General features: G+C 39.8%; 1 protein-coding gene across 1 annotated transcript; it reads left to right on the top strand.

Annotated features, from left to right (window-relative positions):
- The first annotated feature begins 875 nt into the window (after positions 1-875).
- Positions 876-23,268, top strand: tll (nuclear receptor subfamily 2 group E member tailless). The gene is made up of 4 exons (XM_076523373.1): positions 876-1,042; positions 17,521-17,757; positions 19,161-19,384; positions 20,996-23,268. The coding sequence occupies exons 1-4, from the start codon at positions 976-978 to the stop codon at positions 21,671-21,673; spliced, it is 1,206 nt and encodes a 401-aa protein (XP_076379488.1). The 5' UTR covers positions 876-975; the 3' UTR covers positions 21,674-23,268.
- The last annotated feature ends 4 nt before the right edge of the window (positions 23,269-23,272 follow it).

Below are 23,272 nucleotides of genomic sequence, written 5' to 3'. Positions count from 1 at the left end.
TCTAAAATATAATAAATATAATAATACTGTCAAAACTGAATTTATTTCAACGCCGTACGATTTATATTTAAATAGATACCACAATATCTAAAAATGTCTAAAAGTGTCTAAACTATAATAAATATAATAATACTGTCAAAACTGAATTTATTTCAACGTCGTACCATTTATATTTAAACAGATACCTCAGTGTCTAAAAATGTCTAAAAATGTCTAAAAATGTCTAAAAATGTCTAAAAGTGTCTAAAAATTCGTATGAAATCAGGAACTGCGAATAAAAAAAATCGCAAGAGCCAGTCATGTCACGGAATTAAGCGGCGGTGACGTGACGACCGCGCGGCGAAACTAGTTCGCGTCGCGCGAAGGGTTGGAAGTGGCTCCGTTTTCACCTCTGCGCCGGATGAATAGCCGCGGATAAAGGGCTGTCCCGGAGTGGAGAGGGGGATGATCTGACGTGCCCGCGCCGCAGCCACCTCTCTCCCGTGTGGCTCGGCTGACGTTCAACCCCCGGCGAGCAGAGGACGAACCAGCACCCTCCGCGAGGACCGCCCTTTTACGAGGGTAGGGGACCAGCCAGCCAATCAACCGACTCGATGGTGTTGCTTGAAACCGATCAGGAGCCGGGCTTACCATCAAGAAGTCCTAGCCACGCGATGACTGTCAGTTACATTCCGCCGCGAAGTTAGGGCTCGTTCCTAGAATCCGGAGGCAAGAGCCGGAAGGCAGGAGCCAGGAAGCAAAAGACCCTTCGAGCAGTCCTTCCCGGTCACGAGACGAGGAAGTCCTCGCTCTCGTCGCGTGACAGTCCGCCGTCTCGCGGCGTCGTCGCCGTCGTCGTCTTCGTCGTCGTCGTCACTCGTGGAACTGTTTTACTTCTGTGATCGCGACGCGTTTTCAGCGAAAGTTCGTCGGCTGCCAACAGCCGCGGACTCGTCTCTCGATCTCTTCGCGGTGATAGTGTGTTGTGCAGTGAAGATGCAGAACCCGGACCAGCAGATCGGCCACATGCCTGTGCCGCAGCCGAAAATGCCTGCCTCTTCCAGTAAGTCTTTTATGGTGAAACCGTGCCTCAACCTTTTTATCTTTCGTCGCCGCGGTGCGCTGCGCTCGCAGACGCTTTCTACGAGACGAACCGAAAGTCTCGTTTCTAAGACAGTTAACGTCGCGTCGAATTCAAAATGGAGTACGATAAACTGACAACTGACGGATCGAACAACGACGCGAGAGTACGTTAAAATCGGATGCTCGTCGAACCGCGCTTTCGTTAACCTTTTAGGTACGGCTGAATTCTGCACGAGGTTATTTCTTTGGACGGCAGAGTCTGATGTGTACTGTACAGAGTCTGACACTGTATATACAGGGTGTCCCAAAAATGTCTCGCAATCCGAAAGTGACGGGTTCCTCGGGCCATTGGAAGCAACTTTCTCCTTTACAAAAATTTTCTCCGAGGCACCGTTAACGAGTTATTAACGAAAAACAGTGACCAATGAGAGGCGAGCTCGGCTGGCGCGAGGCGATCGAGCCATTGAGCGGAACTGGGCTTCGTGCGCTGGTTAGCCTCGCGTCAGCCGTACTCGATTCTGATTGGTCACTGTTTTTCGTTAATAACTCGTTAACGGTGCCTCGGAGACAATTTTTGTAAAGGAAGAAATTGCTTCAAATGATCCGAGGAATCCGCCATTTCCGGATTGCGAGACATTTTTGGGACACCCTGTAGACTGTTGTAAATCGATGTGAAGACAAAAGAAGTGTGAAACAATGCATATGAAGACGATTATTTGGTTCAAACGATGAGCGAGTGAGCTACTAGACAAAGCCACTATAGTGGCGCGTCGCCCAGAGAGATGACATCCGCGAAAGCCACTATAGTGGCGTGTCGTTCTGAAAGATGACATCTGCGGAAGCCACTATGGTGGCGCGTTGTGCCTAAAAGGTTAAAATCGGATGCTCGTCAAACCGTTTTCGTTAATAATAATATAAATAATATTATAGTATATAATATTTAGTAATTTTTATTTTTAGTATTTAATTTTAATATTTATAATTTTTATTTTTAGTATATAATTTTAGTAATTTATATATATATATATAATATATATATATATATAATAATATTATAGTATATAATATATATATATATATATTATATACTATAATATTATTTACTATAGTATATTATATACTATATATTATATACTATAATATTATTTACTATAGTATATTATATACTATAATATTATAATAAGTATTAGTAATACTATAATTAGTAATATTATAATAATATTAATAATAATATAAAATAATATTATAATAATATTAATAGTAATATAAAATAATAGCGTTCGATCGTGTGCGAGTCCACAGCTCCGCGCGTTGAATGAAACTCGCATGCTTCTACTTGCAGCCCCCTTCCCCCGCCATTTCCGACATGCGACCGATTAATTATTTCGTTCCGAATAAAAACGTCTCCGACGAGCACGTGGCGCTGCTACGAACGCGTTTGAAGAAGAATCAATTTTGTCTTTCCGTTGTTTCTCACAGTTGCTCAAGGCTATTAATGATTCAAAGAGAAAGAGAGAGGGAAAGAAGAGAGAGAGAGAGAGAGAGAGAGAGAGAGAGAAGAGAGAGAGAAAACATTGCATTACACACTCTTGCAGATTAAAGTAATACTTTAATTTTCTTCGAAAGGGATGCGGTAGAATTGACAAAAAAGGAATAGAAAAGTATTTACATTACCGGCGTCATTCTCGAATAAAGGGTAGCCACCCTTGTCCGGGGACAATAAAATGGAAACCTCGTTTACAATACTCGTTAGCTCTGTGACCACAGTTATAAAAGTGGTTATTTTCGTTGCCGTTATAGAACCTGGTATCTCGAATGACAGCGGTTTCTAATTACACGACCTACAGCAGTACCTGAAAGGATTGTTAAACGAACGTACGAGAGAGACGTTCCGACCACCTTTTTTACCATTTCGGTGCAGGAAGGGCTTCGCAGGTGATGGAACGTCAATTCGTGAAAATTTGCGCTCGAATCCTTCGCGCTCGTAAAAACGGACACCTTTCGAGTCATTGATGGAAGGTCGACGGTCTTTTAATCCGTAGGGATGCGGAGGATTAAATCCTTTGCTTTCCCTCGGACGATGCAGTTTGACTTCTCTGATGCAGCGAGCTGCCCGAACTGTTGCCAGCGGTCTGCGAAATTGCACCGGACGTTGGAAATTCTTGAAGCGAAATTTACCGATGCAGTAACGTCTTTCACAGAAATGTTCGGGCATTGGAATCGAAACCGGCGGATTTCAGAATAGTTCGTCGCTATTTTTTAGGCCTCGCGGCTCGTTTTTATTAGACACTCGACGCAGTCGGCAGAAAAATGCAGCGACCAGCAGGCCGGTGAACTAATACGAATGCGTAGTAATGCTAGAATATAGAAACGATGACTTAACTTTCTTATTTCTAATGTTTTATTTCCAATTTCTAATTCGACGGCAATTCGGAGGCCGAACAGATCATTTTGTGTTGTGCAACGCGTGAAATGAGGCGACAGATCGTGGAAGGGTATGCCTGTAGCAATTAGTATGAACTAAACTTGGGCGCAATAATGTTCCATCACGGCGAGGATCTTCGATTGTCTCTGTTATTACTTTTGATTTTCAAGCGGATCTGTTATCGAGATATCTATCATCGAAATAAAGGTTTCAAAAGTATCGGGTGGAATATATATTAATAAATATATAATTATTATTATCATAATATTTTTTATCGAGCTGTCTGTCATCGAAATAAAGGTTTCAGAAGTATCGGGTGGAATATATATTAATAAATATATAATTATTATTATTATAATATTTTTTATCGAGCTGTCTGTCATCGAAATAAAGGTTTCAGAAGTATCAAGTACTATATATTAATAAATATATATTTATTATTATTATAATATTTTTTATGGAGCTGTCTGTCATCGAAATAAAGGTTTCAGAGAGGTATCAAGAGTACTATACAGGGTGTCCCACAATTATTTTAACAGCCGAAAATGAGGGGTAGCTGAGGTCATTTGAAGTAACTTTTTCCTTTGCGAAAATGCAATCCGCGGCTTTGTTTACGAGTTATTAACGAAAAACACTGGCCAATGAGAGGTGACGGTGCGAGAGAGAGGGTCCGCGAGAGAGTCCGCAGCACGATGCTTTGACAGAAGGTCGGGACGGACTCGAGCCGCGTTCGAAGTATTGAACAAGTCACGAAGCGAGAACTTTCCGGATTTTTTTAACTACATAACAGTGATATTTTTAAGATAAACGCTGTTCACCTTTACTTTAGAACGTCTGAAGAATATTCACTAATTTTTCGAAATAATCGCGTTGAGGTACGTAAAGGATTTGTTTTTTAGAGAAATATGAAAAATATTATCGATAAGAAACTCACCCATTTAGTTGAGGATGCATTTGCTGACTCGTACGTACTGACCTCGTACAACGAACAGCTGATCCCAGGTCGATGACCGCAACATTCGAGGGATACTGTCGGTGGAACCTCCGGTATGGTTATTTGCGAAGTTCACTTACACTGCACTGTCACTAAACACTGATCAGTTATTTAATCACTGATAATCCGAATCACTTGTGGATATTTAAGAAAGATCACTGAGACTCGTTCGCGGATAATCGTTTATTCGACGCGTTCGTTCGGAAGTCGACGTTTCACTGCCGAAAAATTCAGGCCTTGACTGTGGGTCCTTGTTGTTCTTCGTTCGGCCGTCCGAGGAAATGACACTCGATACCATTTTCTTCGCACGGCCATTAATTACGTTCTAAGAGCGCAGGGTGACAGCGGGTCGGACACAGTTTACGTCTCTGCATATCTTGTTTATTTCATTTGGCGGTACCCTGCGCTTCGAAGAAAATAGTATCGGGTGTTATTTCCTCGGACGGCCGAAAGACGAACGACAAGGGCCCACGGTCGAGGCCTCGATTTTTTGGCAGTGAAACGTCGACTTCCGAACGAACGCGTCGAATAAACGATTATCCGCGAACGAGTCTCAGTGATCTTTCTTAAATATCCACAAGTGATTCGGATTATCAGTGATTAATTAAGTGATCAGTGTTTAGTGACAGTGCAGTGAAAGATCAGCTGTACGTTGTACAAGGTCAGTGCCCTTCGACATCATGAATTTCAGCCAGCAAATGCATCCTCAACTAAATGGGTGAGTTTCTTACTGATAATATTTTTCATATCTCTCTAATAAACAAATCCTTTACGTCCCTTATTTATTATTAAATCAGCTTTGCAAATCATTCGTTAATCTTCACTGTACACCTTGCATAAAAATTTCATATGGTACACATAAGGTGTCATGCACACCAGAAAATTAAAACGACTGTCACGGTTAAACTACATATTATTTCGAGTCCGAAAAATTAGTGAATATTCTTCAGACGTTCTAAAGTAAAGGTGAACAGCGTTTATCTTAAAAATATCACTGTTATGTAGTTAAAAAAATCCGGAAAGTTCTCGCTTCGTGACTTGTTCAATACTTCGAACGCGGCTCGAGTCCGTCCCGACCTTCTGTCAAAGCATCGTGCTGCGGACTCTCTCGCGGACCCTCTCTCTCGCACCGTCACCTCTCATTGGCCAGTGTTTTTCGTTAATAACTCGTAAACAAAGCCGCGGATTGCATTTTCGCAAAGGAAAAAGTTACTTCAAATGACCTCAGCTACCCCTCATTTTCGGCTGTTAAAATAATTGTGGGACACCCTGTATATTAATAAATATATATCTATTATTATTATAATATTTTTTAAATATTTGTAATATTTGTATAAAAGATATTTATACACAATATATTAATATTTACAAATACTTATTGTGATTATAATATTTAAAAGAATGGCGGGGGGGGCGGTGCTGGGGGAACGGAATGATTTCGACTATGATTTTCGCGACGACAGAACACATTGTTTTCCGTTTGCGATATCATTTGTATCGAAAACCGGGGCGCTCTGCTAATTGGCACGTTAATGGAAGGGTGCGCCTCGTCGCGCATCTCGTCTCGTGTGAAACAAATAGCATATGCGACATTTAAACGGGGTAGAAAGGCTAGCGCATTTAAATGATTCCTCCCTCGTGGCATTCGTCCATGAGAAAATAACAACAGATGGCCGGAACAGAACACGGTAACTACGAATCTCCATGGCGCACTAACAGGTTGTCGCGGGTGGTTGAATTTCGGGTCGTTCGTCGAGAAATCAACGCCCCCGATTCTCGTCCCGTTCGGCTAATTCGGGGATTGTTTCGGAAAGGTAACATGCTGTGGCCCACATAAGTGTTCGTACACCTTTCAACACGCGATAACTGTTTTAAAACTGGGTTAAATGGCTTATATATGTTCTATATGTTCTATATATTCTATATGTTCTATATACTCTATATATTCTATATATTCTATATATTCTATATATTTTACATATTCTATATATCCTGTATTTCTTATATATTATATATATATTATATGTATATTCTGTATATTCTAATTATTCTATATATTTATTTATTCTGAATATTCTAATTACTCTATATATTTATTTATTCTGAATATTCCAATTATTCTATATATTTATTTATTCTGAATGTTCTAATTGTTCTATATATTTATTTATTCCGAATGTTCTAATTGTTCTATATATTTATTTATTCTGAATATTCTAATTATTCTATATATTTATTTATTCTGAATATTCTAATTATTCTATATATTTATTTATTCTGAATATTCTAATTATTCTATATATTTATTTATTCTGAATATTCTAATTATTCAATATATATTTATTTATTCTGAATATTCTAATTATTCTATATATTTATTTACTCTGAATATTCTAATTATTCAATATATATATTTATTCTGAATGTTCTAATTATTCTATATATTTATTTATTCTGAATATTCTAATTATTCTATATATTTATTTACTCTAGCAAGCATTTTAACCGAAATCGCAGGAGAAGTATTTTTATTGTAAAATGTAATATTGCCATTTCGTTACGACGAGTATACACATTGTTGTTAACAGCCGAGAGGCTAAAGTAGAAACTTCAATAAGTATTATCGAATTCTGTCGAATTTTCTCAGAACCTAGGACAATAAAAAATTAAGCCTGGGCTTGAAAGACCCGGGTTGCCGGCCGCATAGGGCACACAAAAGCCCCTTACAGGCAAATTGATTACTTGCTACTGATTCACTTGTCTACCGACTATGGTCTAAAACCTATAACCAGAATCACTAAATAATAACAATAAAACTATAAAACTGCGTTGATCGAATATAAAATTAACTTTCGAAATTCTAACGTTGAATATAATTCGAATTTAATCTAACAAATCGAGTCGCCTTAAAATATGTTGAAATAAATTTAAATTAAAAGCGATCCGCCTATAAACCATGAATTTTGACGACGCTACGCCTTTAGAAACGACCAATACGTGTGCATAAAATTTCAAAATCACAACCTTAAATTTACAATGCTATTTTAACCAATCACACACACAAATAAATCATCGACGCTTTTATACCTACCCAGGATCATTAAGTAACAATAAAACCATGAAACAGTGTTGATCGAATAAAAAATTGTCTAAGTTTCAGAATTCGAACGTTAAATTTGATTCAAATTTAATTCCACTGATCGAACCTCCTTAAAATTCGTAACCTCGTCTGTGTAACTAATTTTGGTAACCTTTGTCTGTGTAAAAAATTTTTGCTACTTATTACAAGCGCCACTAACTTTGCCAACGTAAGGGTTGAAGAACTTTTAGGCTTCGTAAAGAATCGCAGAGAAGCCTCCGGTTATTTTCGATTAATTTCGTGCTGCGTTCGCGTGCGATTATCGAGTGTATCGCAATAATAGAACGCGATCTACGAGCGAACAGCGGGGGTAAGAAGAGAGTGGGGAGGGCCGGACGGGTGGTGGAAAGGTAAAAAAGCAGATAGAGAAGAATCGCGCGCATCTCTCGCCGGAGGGCGGATCGCAACCCCTACGGCGCAGCGGCGAACGGCGAACGGCGACGCGTCGCGCGACGGGCAAACAGATGACGGATGAATGCACGTATACTGTGGGTACGCATACAATGATGGGAGGTGCCTGCTCCCTGACACATGCCGCGAAATTCCCATGCTCCACTAACGATCAACGTAACACCTGATGGACGATGACAATATGAACGATGATATCATCTAAGTGATCCGAGACGCTCTCCTTCTATTTGTCACCTACGCAGCAACATGTATCTACGTACTTGTACCAGCAAGAATTACGCGTCTCCCATAAACGACGATTCACCGCGTTTTTTTAGAACCAATATACCTCGACGTGTATAAATATTTGCAATATTTTACAATATTATCGGAGATATTATTCTCCGATAATATTGTAATTTTTTCATAACGTTATGAAATAGATTTTTGAACGCAAAGATCTATTACGGAAAATAGACTTTTGAACGCAAAGATTTATTACGAAAAATAGATTTTTGAACGCAAAGATTTATTACGAAAAATAGACTTTTGAACGCAAAGATCTATTACGGAAAATAGACTTTTGAACGCAAAGATCTATTGCAAAAAATAGATTTTTGAACGCACAGATCTATTACGAAAAATAGATTTTTGAACGCAAAGATCTATTGCGAGAAATAGATTTTTGAACGCAAAGATCTATTACGAAAAATAGATTTTTGAACGCAAAGATCTATTGCGAAAAATAGATTTTTGAACGCAAAGATCTATTGCGAAAAATAGATTTTTGAACGCAAAGATCTATTGCGAAAAATAGATTTTTGAACGCAAAGATCTATTGCGAGAAATAGATTTTTGAACGCAAAGATCTATTGCGAAAAATAGATTTTTGAACGCAAAGATCTATTGCGAAAAATAGATTTTTTACATGGTAAATGGATTGTAAATGTTTTGATCTGCTCCTGTAATACACAGAATTTGGGAAAAATAAATCTTCGTTGAAATAGTTGTTACATGTGTAGATATTACGTGATTAAATTTATATGGAATGCTGTTTCCATGTGTAACTACTGTTTCAAGAAACAAATTTATTTAAATTTGTTATATAATTCTGTATTACATGTGAAGGTAAAAATATTTATAGCCTAATTGTGATTTCAAAAATCTAAATCTAAATTCAGCCCTGCCATTTAACCCTTTGCACTCGACCGGCGTCTCTGTGACGACACTAAAAGTTACTGTGTACCATTTTTGAAAAGAATTTACACATTATTGAAGTTTTGCGTTCAATAAATTGTTAAGAGATAGAAATATTCTCTAAGCAAACTGGTTAAATTTACATTGCACCAAATAAAAACAGCCATACCGAATAGAAATACTGGAACTTGATACAAATTCTTTCATTTTCGAGTAGTAATAGTCTCGACTGCAAAGGGTTAACAGAAAATATATGTGTAACGGAAATACACGTGAAACAGGAATACACGTGAAATAGGAATGCAGTAATTTCTCCCTAATTCGCGCTCAGATTGCGTAGAAAAATGGACAGTTTGGGAAGCGCAGATGCGATTCTCGAATTGTCCACTTTTATGTGCAATCTGACGAATTCTCTACCGAACGTTATAAGAACTTTCGTATAAAAAAACTCTTTCCACTTCGACGCAATTTTTTCTTTTCGGCGTAATTTACAGCGGAAAGTTTCTCGCCGCGTCGTCGCAAAAAGAAACGAAATGAAAATTCTTCGGCGGGTCTATTTAAAATGCAAGGAAACATTCGTCTGCTCTACCGCTAATAGCAAGAAGGTCCTTTAATCCCAAGATTTCTCAGGTATTTTTGTCGCGGGTCGTTTTAAAAGAAGATTATCCCAGTCTCACCCCCCACCCCCCACCGCCCTTCAAATACTGCTTTACCGTCGTCAAATAAACTTTCTTCCTACCGTTTGTGTGTGCCTAGTATTAGCGTTACGAAAAAATGTACCCGGCGAGACAAAAAATTCCCCAAAGGATTTCTGCTCGCCGAAATCGCAGCACGCGCGCATTTTATTTCGTTGTTGCTGGTTCGCGCGAGAAGAAGTGGGTTATAAAAATTAACGCGCGCGAGCAAGGAGCGCGAAACGAAGAAGACGGTTATTGGCGGTGTAATTTGGATTCAATAAATTAAAACGAGAATCGCACGCGAGAAATTGCTCGGCCGCGTTGGGGTGAACTTTCGAGACTGGAAGTTACGCTCTGAACTTTCCATCGAACGGCGCGGTTACGCGCGCGCTCGCTCACCCTTTTTTCGCCCTTACGGCTTGCCGCATCTGTAATTGCGAGCGAACATATTTTTTTTCCCTCTATTCCAGCGCGGCGGACAGACCTGTATCATCAAGGCTGCATAACTAATGAGAGCTTTTTCATGAAAAGATGCGCCGAATGCAACTGTCGCATCGTTCGGAGTGAATCACATCCGGTTGAATCCACGCCGAAATTGACCCCTCCGGTGTCCGGCGTAGTTTTAGGGTGGCAAACATCAATAGCCTGTAATTTTAACATGTCAAACGAACAAACTGAAAATTTTATAGTCGTCGCTCGACTGCGTTTCGCGCGTTTCATGCATTTTACGAAACTGCGAAATACGAGAATTAAAAGCAGATCATGTTTTCTTGTTTCAGTTATTTTGGTAATTTGTTATCTAACGATATTTCACCTTCTCATCTTAGCCATAAATAAACGAAGTCTGCAGTCCGGTCCTCATTTCAAAGTTCCACGTAGCTTCGTCGAGCTTAAATATATCGATTCGTAATAGACCACTGTTTGCCAAAAACTTAAATCACGAGCTGTCAATATTTTTTCAAGCGAAATTCGCGACGAAATCTCATCAAAACTACATCAAATCGATCGACAAAGCTCTCCTCGTTTCAGACACAATTTTTTACTTCTGCTTCGAACCGATTTAATTAATTAATTAATAATAAATTAATTAATTTTCAAAGGCTTTAACCCTTAGGGGACCAAAACTATTTCCAGTTTACACACTGCCAAGTCCAGACTGTTTCTCAGACGAAGAGAAATTTTTTACTGCAAATTTTTGTATCAGATATAGAGAAGAGATATTAATTTTTTCAATAAAACTTCGTTGATATATTTTCATCGAAACAATCGTGCCCATTCTTCCAATGTTTTCTGCCAGATTTTACGGTTTTATTGATTCCTGCCGCGTGTATGGCGGCATTGGACCGTTAAGGGTTAAATTAATTTATTTGAACGGGATAGCCACTAATCAATCACTCGACTAAAACAGATGCAAGAAACTCTCAGAAAGTAACCGAACCGAGCCAGGGAAAAGAAAGTCCGGAGGAAACGAGTCCGTTTTGCAGCCCCTTTACCGAGCTCAACTTCGAGCACGCGATATGCGTGTGACTAATCGCAAGCAAGCGTGCACTTGCGCGCATTTATTGCTTTCTCCCTCTGACTTTCTCTCCCTCCTCCCTCGTACTTTCCTTCCCTCCCTCTTACTTTCCCCCCTCCCTCTCTTTCCTTTTCCTTCGACTGAGGGGGACAAGTTCGATCACTGTAAAACTTCTATGAATGATTGACAAGCCGACGGAAAGGAAAACGGCAGGAAAACGATGACTCGCGAGCCACTCGAATGCAAATTTGATGCGACCTGCGGCATCGCGTGATTCGCCTATGAGAACTCGCGTTCCTTCGTTTATGTCTCTTTCTCTCTCTTTCTCTCTCTCTCTTTCTCTCTTTCGCCTCGTACCTTCTTTAAAATTACGATATCGGAACTTGGTTAAACGTCCACCGAAGTACTGCACTTTGTGGCCGAGAGAATCGAGGGTGTCGATACCCGTGTTCGTGTACACGGTAAAAAAATCATCCACCTTTCACGACGTCGTATTAATTTATGTTGAATGCAACTAGCGTATCGTCAGATCTGAAAATAATCGAGAAATAATAATAATAATAATAATAATAATAATAATAATAATAATAATAATAATAATAATAATAATAATAATAATAATCAGAAATATCAGAAATATATATATAAAAATCAGATAAATAACTTGAAATGATTTACCTCGGACCGTTGTTCTCGGCAGCATTGTTAGAAAATGAAAATAATATTCGGTTGCGATAAAGCAACTTCAAATAATACATTATCTCGTTGTTTCTTTGTTTCAAATTGACCAAAAGGGATAATGATGAAAGTAATAATTAACAAGAAGATTTTATTCGACGAGATCTTCGCAACAATTTGTTGAGAGCGACGCTCTCTTCGTAGAGATTTGTTTGAAGTAAAAAGGCGTGAATCAGCACCAAACATTAAACTGTACTTCGCAATTATTTAAAATAATTATAAAATGAAGTAACATGTTATGTGAAATAATATTTCAAATAATTATAAAATGAAATATATTATTTGAAATAGCATTTGAAATAGTGTTATTTCGGGCGGCCTAAAAATAATTATGAAATAAAGTAACATGTTATATGAAATAACATTTCGAATAACATTATTTCGAAAGTAATCACAGGCGTGTAAATAATGTAATATTATATATTATATTATGTTATATTATATTATATTATATTATATTATATTATATTATATTATATTATATTATATTATATTATATTATATTATATTATATTATATTATATTATATTATATTATATTATATTATATTATATTATATTATATTATATTATATTATATTATATTATATATTATAATATTATATATATATAATAATGTAATATTTCAAACAACGTTATTGCAAATATGCCCGGGTTTCTTATAGGTTAAGTACACGAGCTTCGCACGTTTCAATATTTCCCTGTGTATAATGCATGCATGTGCATGTGCATGCGTATTCGGGTGTCTTATGCTTTGGGTATTTGTTACAATTTATAATTTAGAACGCGATATTCGATAATTCATTTCAACGACGTCCGCTTCGAATCGTGCCGGTCGCTGTGAACCGACGAAATTCAATTAGCGCGAATCAAGAATAGATTAATACACCTCGCGTTGCATTTCCATCGATTTAATAATGTCTGTATCGAATTATTGTCTAGCCGAGTTACCGTGTAATTTCAGTAATTCTGTGAAGCGGTTGTCAATGTATTCTCCGCGCTCGCAGTTCAACTTTCCCTTCATGCTCCGAGCGAAGGGTCTTCGGACTGTGCAAGGGCGCAACCCTATTATTGTGACCCATTGCAATAGTAAAAGCATACACCGGGATTCGCGTATCGCTTCTCTGCGCTTTCGTTGATAAAACGCACCGAAAAACTCTCCGCGTTTTCGACGTCTTCCTCGCCGTGATTCCGACGGTCTTTAGAAAAAAATACCGACGCGCTTAATAAATCCGAATAACGAGCGAGTCGATAAGCGAGCTCTGCCACGCGCAATCAACAGGTTGTTTCTGCTCGTTTCAAGCTTGATTTCTCATTCCGCGATGAATCGCTCATTAATTTGCTGCGATACGTTTCTCTAGGGTAAGTGTCGGTATTGCTGCGGACGCCCCGAATACTGCGGTATAAAATCTAACATTTTATAGCGTGCAATCTTCTGAAAATGTAATCTTCTTCGTAATTTTTTATATGTTCAATGTTGGTAATTTATGGCGTGCAAGTAACAGCAATCGCAGTCTTAATTCGTTTATTGACTCATGATATTCGGAAGCTTATGAAAACGTTTTTTCTTTGTCCGAATGTTCTGATAGATTTTTTTTTTCAAATTAAGTAATGAGAGGAAGACTATTATTTATATAAGAAATATTATTTAACTCTTATCGGACGTATGTCACGTCCCACATACATTAATGCTGTATACATTTATACATTAAGTCTGAATATCTGACGTCCGATAAGGGTTAAATATTATTTATGTAACGAACATAAAATAAGACTATGCTGCATACATTTAAACATTAAGCCTGAATATCTGACGTCCGATAAGGGTTAAATATTATTTATGTAACGAACATAAAATAAGACTATGCTGCATACATTTAAACATTAAGCCTGAATATCTGACGTCCGATAAGGGTTAAATATTATTTATGTAACGAACATAAAATAAGACTATGCTGCATACATTTAAACATTAAGTCTGAATATCTGACGTCCGATAAGGGTTAAATATTATTTATGTAACGAACATAAAATAAGACTATGCTGTATACATTTAAACATTAAGCCTGAATATCTGACGTCCGATAAGGGTTAAATATTATCTATGTAATAAACATAAAATAAGACCATTACACAGGGACTCCCATTTAAATCGATCAAGTAATATTACCGTTTGCTTGAAATAATTTTCTTGCCAAGCTGTTCCTTCAATAAATCGATGGTTCGGATAGTTACGCGCCCCATAAAATTCAACCATACAGATTCATCGATCGGAACATCGATTTTCGAAACGAATTTCCACAATTAATAAACGTTGTCGCGGGGTCTCAGTAATTCCACAACAATTCGCCAAAGCTCCCTCAATTTAAACGCCCAAACAAACTGTTATCCGACGACAGTCAAACAACAGAGACAACCCAATCGAAAAAGTCCTGTCGCTCTAGAGAACCAAAAAGCACCCTTCGTATCGCATCCCCGCGAAACGGTGAGATATCGGCGAACGAAGGAACGAACGAAGCCGAAGAGAAGAAGCGAAGAAAAAAGCGCCGGTGTTCGCCACGTGTGTCCGAGAGACCGCAAAACAGTTCGGTGCAAACAAGAGAAGAGACCGACGACCGAAAAGCCTGCGGAACAACAGAAGCCGACGCCAAAAACCAACGGCGTCATCCAAACACGTAGGGAGGGGGGGGGGGAGGGAGGAAAAAAAAAGAGAATCTGCTCTCTTATCTCCGAAGCAAATATTCACGGAGACCGTTGTTTCCCCGATAGATCCGGATGGGCAAACTCGGGGCCGGCGATGGATCCTCGTTTCTCGGCCGGGCCCCCGGGGCCGGTGAAAAGAAACAACGCGGCCGACCGGGGTAATTCGAAAACGTTCAATCTTTCCCTTTAATAAGATCCACGTTAAGTAAGATAAAGGGAGCCGAGGGTACCGATCAAGAGAGATCGGGCGATACGAGACGCAAAGTGTCGTGTTTCGGGCTGCTCACTTAAGGGCTGCTGAATGCAGCAGCCACATCCGGCCCATTCACCGGCATTCACGAGCCTCGGCCGGGTTCAATGGCGTAGGCGGGGCTCGTGACAACGAGTTCGTACCCCCATTATAGATGCACCACACCCTTGTCCCGCGTAGAAACGGCCGAGCATGGAACAGGTATAGAAGCCGCGCGTACGTCCAGTAGGTCCTTCGGACGCGGCGACAAATCGATCCATTCATCGAAACCCCCGGTCATTCATGGGATCCGTGTTTTCGGATGGTAAACGGGTTTTCTCCGCCACGCAAAATACCGGCATTATTCGAACTGAACGACGTTTTCATCGCGATTTCACCGTCGTTCTAGGCGTCGCAGACGTCGCCGCGTCTCGTCGCGTCGCCCAGCGAGCAACAATGCACACACACACGGCGATGATCGATTCGCGGCGGTCAGGTTTTCCTCTCGGAGCCCTTTGTCCGGCTAAACGGAAATTGAAATGAACCGGAACAAGGGCCGATCGGCGAACGCGTTTCGGGACTCTTCGACGCCGTCGTTGTTCGTCGAATCTTGCCGGGAGATCGTATCGAGTCAAGAACGCAAATATAGTAAATTCTCCCTGATTTTTTCTCCTTCAATTTCTAAAACGGAAATGGACAATTTGGGAAGAGCAGATACGATTGTTCGAGCCTTGCGGTTTATTTTTATAGTTGCCGATCGTCGAGAATTATAAGAACGAGGCACGAGGCTCCATTTCCCAAATTGTCCATTTTTGGGCGCAATCCGAGCGTCGATTAGGGAGTGATTACCGCATTTCTAGTTTCGCGCACTTTTTAAAACGCGATATGACTTTATTTTAAAACTGAACCAAATGCCTTGGATTCTTCTTTTAGATGACAGAGGGACTAGTCTACTAGACGGTAGCTAAAAAAGCTCTTTCTGTTAATTTTGCTATCACCTGGAATGAAAGGAAAAAGTTAGAAACACTTGTTCTTCGACTTCTTTATCTGAGCCTATAATGAAAATTAAAAAAATGCCTTTTGTAGAATATAAATTGTTTTTATATATGACATATATAAAATATAATATAATAAATAGAATATATCGAAGATTATTATTCGAGCCTTGCAGCTCGTTTTTATAATTGTTTTATAATTAGTAACCATAAAAATGAGCCGCAGGGATCGAATAATCGTATCTCTCCTCTTCCGAAATTGTCCATTTTTCTGGACAATCTGAGCGTCAATTAGAGAGACATTAGCGTATATTGAAGAAAATAGGTTTGACCTTCGCATGGTCAAGGTTATGTCAAGGTTATGCTAAGGTTATGCAAGGTTATGCAAGGTTATGTCAAGGTTATGTCAAAGTTATGTCGATTTATGTCGAAGACGGACGGGGGTTCTTCGGTTGACCCGTTTTAAACGCGTCACCCTGTATGCACGCAGGTTATGTCAAGGTTATTTCAAGGTTATGTCAAGTTTATTTGAAGGTTATGTCAAGGTTATGTCGATTTATGTCGAACGGGAGTTCTTCGGGTGACCCGTTTTAAACACGCCACCCTGTATGCACGCAGAGTGTCTCGACTAAAACGAGCCACCGCAATATCTTCTCCGATAGCGATATGGCTAAACTGTGAGACTCGACGGAATACGTTTCTTTGTCTCAGTCTCCGTTCAAGTGAACAGTCGACGCTTCGGTCAAACTTGACCCAGTCGTCGAGCGTTAATAATTATCTCGAAGCTATTTCGCTCGAGCTAATTGCTCGATTTCGTTTCGATATAAAAGGATACGTGCCATGGCTGCATTCTGGATCGGAAGGAACGTCCCAATTCTGTAATTAACACTAAACCTACCAAGCAGTAATAACTAATTGGCATGTACTGCTTCACAAAAGTGAGAAGACCGAATTTATTCAGAATTTGTAAAGTCTTTATTATAAAACTTGCTCCAATAATATAACTTATTCAAGCGTTTCCCACGAAAGAGTCTCGGAACTTTGCAGAATTGCAAAATAAGAAAGCGGTCACTTTGACCGCTGTAGGTTTAATGTTAACACGTTGAGGGCCGCTTCGTTTACATATGGGTGACACTAATTTTCCAGTAACTTCGAACATTCATTTTCACTGTAATATGTTCGAACAACTTGAAATTGACTAGGACGTTTCGGATGCGAGAAGAGTTCTAACGTCGTCCACTATGATAAATATTAACTTTCTAGTTTCGGTTCAATTGAACCGAATTTAATTAATTAATTAAATTGCTTCGACCTCGTGGGAATTTCAGTGATCGATCGTCGATCCCCTGGACGTGTTAAAACAGCTTCGGCAATTTGCGAAGCGTCAAAGCAAATTTCGAGCCGGCGCGGCACGCGCATGGCACCCGGTCTGATCGGCTTCTCGTTTCTGTTTCAGGTCGAATCCTTTACGATATTCCTTGCAAGGTCTGCCGGGACCATTCCTCGGGGAAGCATTACGGTATATTCGCGTGTGACGGATGTGCCGGTTTCTTCAAGAGATCGATACGAAAAAATCGTCATTACGTCTGCAAAGCGAAGTCCGAGGGGGGATGTATGGTGGACAAAACGCATCGAAATCAATGCCGAGCCTGTCGTTTGGCCAAGTGCATTCAAGCTGGGATGAACAAGGACGGTGAGACGAAAGAAATGCGTTCGAAGTTTTAACATTCGTAAACCCAGCGAATTTACCTTTTTACGCGTACATTTCTCCAAAGAATTGTGAAGGGGTAAGTGTAGGTATTACTGCGGTTTTTCATGAATGAAGAGACGAACTTTCACAGAAAATGTAACACCTTCTACGTAAATAAATAATACCACAGTATTTACAGCGTCCACACTTACCCTTGCATAAGTCACCGTTGTTCCCCGTTTCCGGGAAATTGTTTTTATCCCAATCGTTTGTAATCGTTTATATTTGGTTGGACCTCGTTTTTATGATTGTTGACAATCGGAGACTGTAAAAATAAGCCGCGAATAATAATAGAGGCTCGAATAATCGTATCTTCTTTTCCCAAATTCTCCATTTTTGTTCTGAGAATTTACTGTACTTCTTTATCTGTTTTAAGTTAACTTTTATATCGGCGCTTTAATTCTGTTGTCAAAGTTCCATTTCAATTTAGCAAAGTGTCATTCGACCGGTCTTGGTAGGAATATTTTAGGAATAATTAGGAATAATTTTTATTTATTGGGTTGGCAACTAAGTAATTGCCGATTTCAGTTATAGATGTCTCTCACTCCCATTTTTATGATATCCGTAAATGTTATATTATAAAATTATTATTATTATTATTATATTATATTATATTATATATATTATATATATATAATTATATTATAATATATAATATTATAATAAATATATAAATATATATATAATTATATTATAATATATAATATTATAATAAATATATAAATATATATAATAATTATATTATATATATTATTATATATTATAAGATTATTATTATTATTATGTTATTTTTTATTATCCGTGAATGTTAGCAACTGGACAAATTGAGTGCAGCGGTCAAGGAAAAGCGACCAGAATTGGTCAATCGTAAAGGTGTCATTTTTCAGCAGGACAATGCTAGGCCGCACACGTCTTTGTCCACTCGGCAAAAATTGATGGATATTGGTTGGGAATTGATGTTACACCCGCCATATAGCCCTGATCTCGTGCCATCGGATTACCACTTATTTCGATCCCTGGACAACTCCCTTCGTGGTAAAACTTTTAATGACGATGAGGCTGTAAAATCTCGCTTAACTCAGTTTTTGGCCGAAAAGGATCAGGCTTTCTACGAGCGTGGAATTTTCAAGTTGTCGGAGAGATGGCAAAAGGTCATCGAACAAAATGGAAAATACATTACAGATTAAACTTCATTCGAAGTGAAAAGAAATTTTTTATTTCATTGAACAAATCGGCAATTACTTAGTTGCCAACCCAATATATAATAACCCGAAATAGCTCTCGCAGCAAAAGCGAGACGGTATTCTGGATCGGCGCTTGAACGCAAATCTTCCGGATTTTTCCAGCTGTTCAGCACGAACGTGGCCCACGAAATTCGACTCTGCGCAGGCAGATGGCTTTGTATTTTAAGGAACCCGAAATGATGAGCAACATGGTGCCCCCATCGGCCGCGGCTTTAGATCTGGCTTTACCTAAACCGCCGACCGAGACACGCGTCACCGTCGCAGCGCCAGCCCCTCATCATCCCCTTTCGCACTCTGTTTATTGCAGCAGCGTGGCCATGGCCAAGGTAAGCCGGAATTCAAATAAAATATAATTCTCTCCGCGTTTCCCAAAAATTTGCAGCTTCGCAAATTGCTGTGTGATTTACCTCTAAAATCGAATTACCATTTTTAAGGGTCGCAAAAGCTTAAATTCTAGGCGCGTGCCCGGAAATCTCGAGAACATCTCTTTCTTTCTTTCATTATAGTGTTCATATTTTTGTCTATTTCTAAGTGGAAATTTCATGGAAAAGGTGCTTCGAGGAGATCCGAAGCACCTTAATTATAAATACAAGAATTAATAGTTAGCGTTTTAATATTTACGTTTCTGCTTATTTCTCAAATCGAAATGAAATATTCGCCGCATTAAGAACACGATAAAACATTTTTTAAAAAATCAAGAATTCTGCAGAGAAATAATCAAATAATGTAATCGAATTTCTTCCTTAAATAGCAATTATTTTTCTAGCATCAGTTGCTGTCTTAGAGTCAACTGTCGTACCTTTAACTCGTTAACTGTCGTAAATCTTTCCCAAGAGAAATAATAACATAATGTAGTCGAATTTCTTCCTTGAATATTGAATTTCTTTCCTGTCTTAGATTAAACTGTTGTACCTTTTAATCGTTAACTGTCGTAAATCTTTCCGCAGAGAAATAAATTTTCCTCACTTTCCGGGCACTTCGATGTGTCGCGAACGCCTTCAGAAATTGAGCCGTTTATTTTGAAAGTGGCATAAGTCACTTTGTTTTTAACCGGCCGAATTTCACGGTTTTACTAGGGTTTGGGAAAATGCTCATAAAAACCGAACAAGAAACAATATTTACGTGATTCAAAAAGCAGTATATTAAGGACGAAATAGAGAACAAAACAATGACACTAGATTTTCTATATTCATTGAAAATTATATAAATAACAAAGGTATAAAAGATCATGAAGAAAGTAAAAGTCCAGTTCTCTCTTACGAAACGTATTTGCACATACAAAAAGTCATCTTTTCACCATAATTTTATATAGATCATTTATTACAAAGTATACACTTTGCATTTCTGATATATTTTGTAACAAGATAAATAATATTACATAACAAACATAAAAAATAACTCGAAGCTACATGGTAAGCGCCGTACGGATTATCTCCTCCGAAATATGTAATTGTTATAGGTAATATAACATTGATGAAACAAAATTATGTTGTCATAAATAAATTTGTGATATAATTTTGCATAATACTTCATTATAATAACATAAATATTTATATTTATATTTATATATTGTAAATGTGTAAAATTTTGTTATTATAAAGCGCTATAAGGCGCGGGCCGATATATCGGCTCTGGCACTTCTCGCCAGTGCAGCAAGAGCCGATATATCGGTCTCCGGCACTAAAAGGGTTAACACGTTTAAAAATATGGATGCTAACTTTCGAGAAGATTTACTTGTATCTGTTATCTCAGGATACTGATATTTTTCTCAGTATAAATAATTTCGTACAAACATGAAAAAATCACCACTTTTCATTACGATAAAGTGACTTATGCCACTATCAAAATAAACGGCTCAATCGAGAAACGTTTCCGCACGGCATAATCAGATTTCAAAGACCAAGGATCGATCTATAAAACGTCCCGTGATCTTCCAGATTCCGGTGAACATGCCCGGTCTACCGCCCGTGCCGTTGATCCCGGCGATAACCGCGGAGTCCATCTGCGAGCAGGCGGCCAGGCTGCTCTTTCTGAACGTCCATTGGGCCCGAGACCTGGCTGCCGGCACGAACCTGGCCATGGAGGACCAGCTCACGCTGTTGGAGTCCTCCTGGCGCGAGCTGTTCCTGCTCGCAGCCGCGCAAATTCTGCCGACGCTGGACCCGAGCGCGTTGCTTCCGCCGGGGCCGCAGGGTCTGAGTCTGGCCGTCGAGGTGAACCGCTTCAGGGAGACGCTGGCCGGTTTCCACGGGATGAACCTCGACCAGCACGAGTTCGCCTGCATCCGGGCGATCGTGTTATTCAAGGCTGGCTTGGACTGCGAGCCTTTACCAAGCAGCAGAAGCAGCAACGGATCGACGTCGCCGAGTGCCGGCAGCGGCAGCAGGCTCAGGGACGCGGCTGCCGTGGCCAGGCTGCGGGACGGGGCCCAGCTGGCCCTGGGCCAGAGACTAAGCGGGGCCTCCTTCGGTGCGCTCAGGTTCGGCAAGCTGTTGCTGCTGCTGCCGTCGCTTCGCTCGGTGTCCGCTCATGCCATCGAGGAGCTCTTTTTCAGGAGGACCATCGGCGGCATACCCATCGAGAGGATCATCTGCGACATGTACAAAGCTGGCTGAACCGAGAACACGTCGAGCACGTGCTCGATGCTATTCGGTTGCTTCGACGCGTCCTCGTGGTTGAAGACTCGCGTGTCCGCGATTAGAATCGGGCAGAATCAAACGAAGTTCCCGGAGAGTCTTTCAATTTTATAATCGACACTCGATTCGCGATTCAAAATCGCAATGGAACGCGCGCGGTCTGACATTCGCGTGGAATCTTTAGGGAAGTTAAACTAAGTTCAGTTGCGGTTGTGCAAGTCGCAGTTTACGGAGATGCGGAGAGATGATTCTTGAGGAGATTTCAAGCAACTTTTTCCTTAGCGACAACGCGATCCGCGGCTTCGTTTACGAGTTATTAACGAAAAACGGCGACCAATGAGAGGCGAGATCGACTGCCAGGCGGCGGCCAAGCCAATCGCCGGAGCTGGGCCTGCTTGCGCGCCGGTCGTGCTCGTCGCTCATTGGTCTACGTTTTTCGTCGATGTCTCGTAAACGGAGCCTCGGATCGCATTTTCGCTAAGGAGAAAGTTGCTTCAAACGACCTCGGGAACCTCCCTATTTCCTTATCTCGAGCGACTTTTGGGACCGCCTAGGCTGCGTCGGTCCTTCGAAACGGGACTGGTTTAACCGGAAATTGGACTCTCGAAGCGTCGCGTCTCGGGATATTAGCATATTATTATTTAATTGTACGTGCAAACGTGATAGGTACGTGTAAGTTTCAAGTTTCAAGTTTGAAATCGCGTAGTGGACGAAATTAATCGGGAGAAGGTATTTACAGTTCGATCGATCCGAGCTGAATTTAGCATAACACGAGGCTTGTTCCAGGCAACTGGGACAATCGATTCCGGATTCTAATTCTCGGTTGCACGAGTACAGTGATTCCTTCCCTAATTTCTGCTCCTTCTTTCGATAGTTATTCGATCGTCAACGAGTATAACAAATCGTATCCCTTCTTCCCAAATTGTCCACTTCTGTGCACAATTTGAACGCGAATCGGGGAGAAATTACTGTAATAAGAATAGCAAGACTTTATAACTGTGATGGAAACATATCACGAGAGATTGATAGATTATATCGAAGCAATTGATCGACTGAGAGGAGAGTTCGCGTACGTCCATTAATTTTGTATGATAAATGTATAATATTGTAACGAGACAAAGGTTCGTACGAAGTACGAGGAATCGCAATAATTGAATAGCCCGTCGTCGCGTCACCTGCGAGATATTTGAAGAATTTCCCGTCGTTGTCCTCCGTAGAAAGATCGTTGTATAATATTTGAAACGAAAGGTGCAGATCGGTGTACCGAGGATACTTTATTTTAATCGCATCCGTGGCAATATAAGACGTGAAATTCTGGCGGCGCGACGACGATCGACGTAGATGTAATTTGTATGTCTGATGAGAAAAGTTTACGGTGACCATGGGGAACCGATCAACGAAATAAATATAACAAAAAGAGATCTGTCGCGTGTACAAAAATGTAAAATACGGTTCCACGACGTTTAGTTTGACTATACGGAAACGATGTTACACGGCGGGAGGCACGCGTCCAATTGTACAAATAATTTTAAAGGTATGTAAATAAAATGTTACGAACCGTGAAAACATGAAAACATG

This window comes from Megalopta genalis, chromosome 6, assembly GCF_051020955.1.
Source record: "Megalopta genalis isolate 19385.01 chromosome 6, iyMegGena1_principal, whole genome shotgun sequence".
Classification (NCBI taxonomy): Eukaryota; Metazoa; Arthropoda; class Insecta; order Hymenoptera; family Halictidae; genus Megalopta; species Megalopta genalis.
Note: the sequence above shows the minus strand (reverse complement) of the source record. Positions and strands in the feature narration are given on the sequence as shown.

What these genes read in the sequence shown, in the direction of transcription:
- tll (XM_076523373.1), top strand. Translation starts at nt 976, where the DNA reads ATGCAGAACCCGGACCAGCAGATCGGCCACATGCCTGTGCCGCAGCCG. An exon ending in GAAAATGCCTGCCTCTTCCA is followed by an intron (nt 1,043 to 17,520) that starts GTAAGTCTTTTA and finishes TTTCTGTTTCAG; the next exon opens with GTCGAATCCTTTACGATATT. An exon ending in GCAGCGTGGCCATGGCCAAG is followed by an intron (nt 19,385 to 20,995) that starts GTAAGCCGGAAT and finishes GTGATCTTCCAG; the next exon opens with ATTCCGGTGAACATGCCCGG.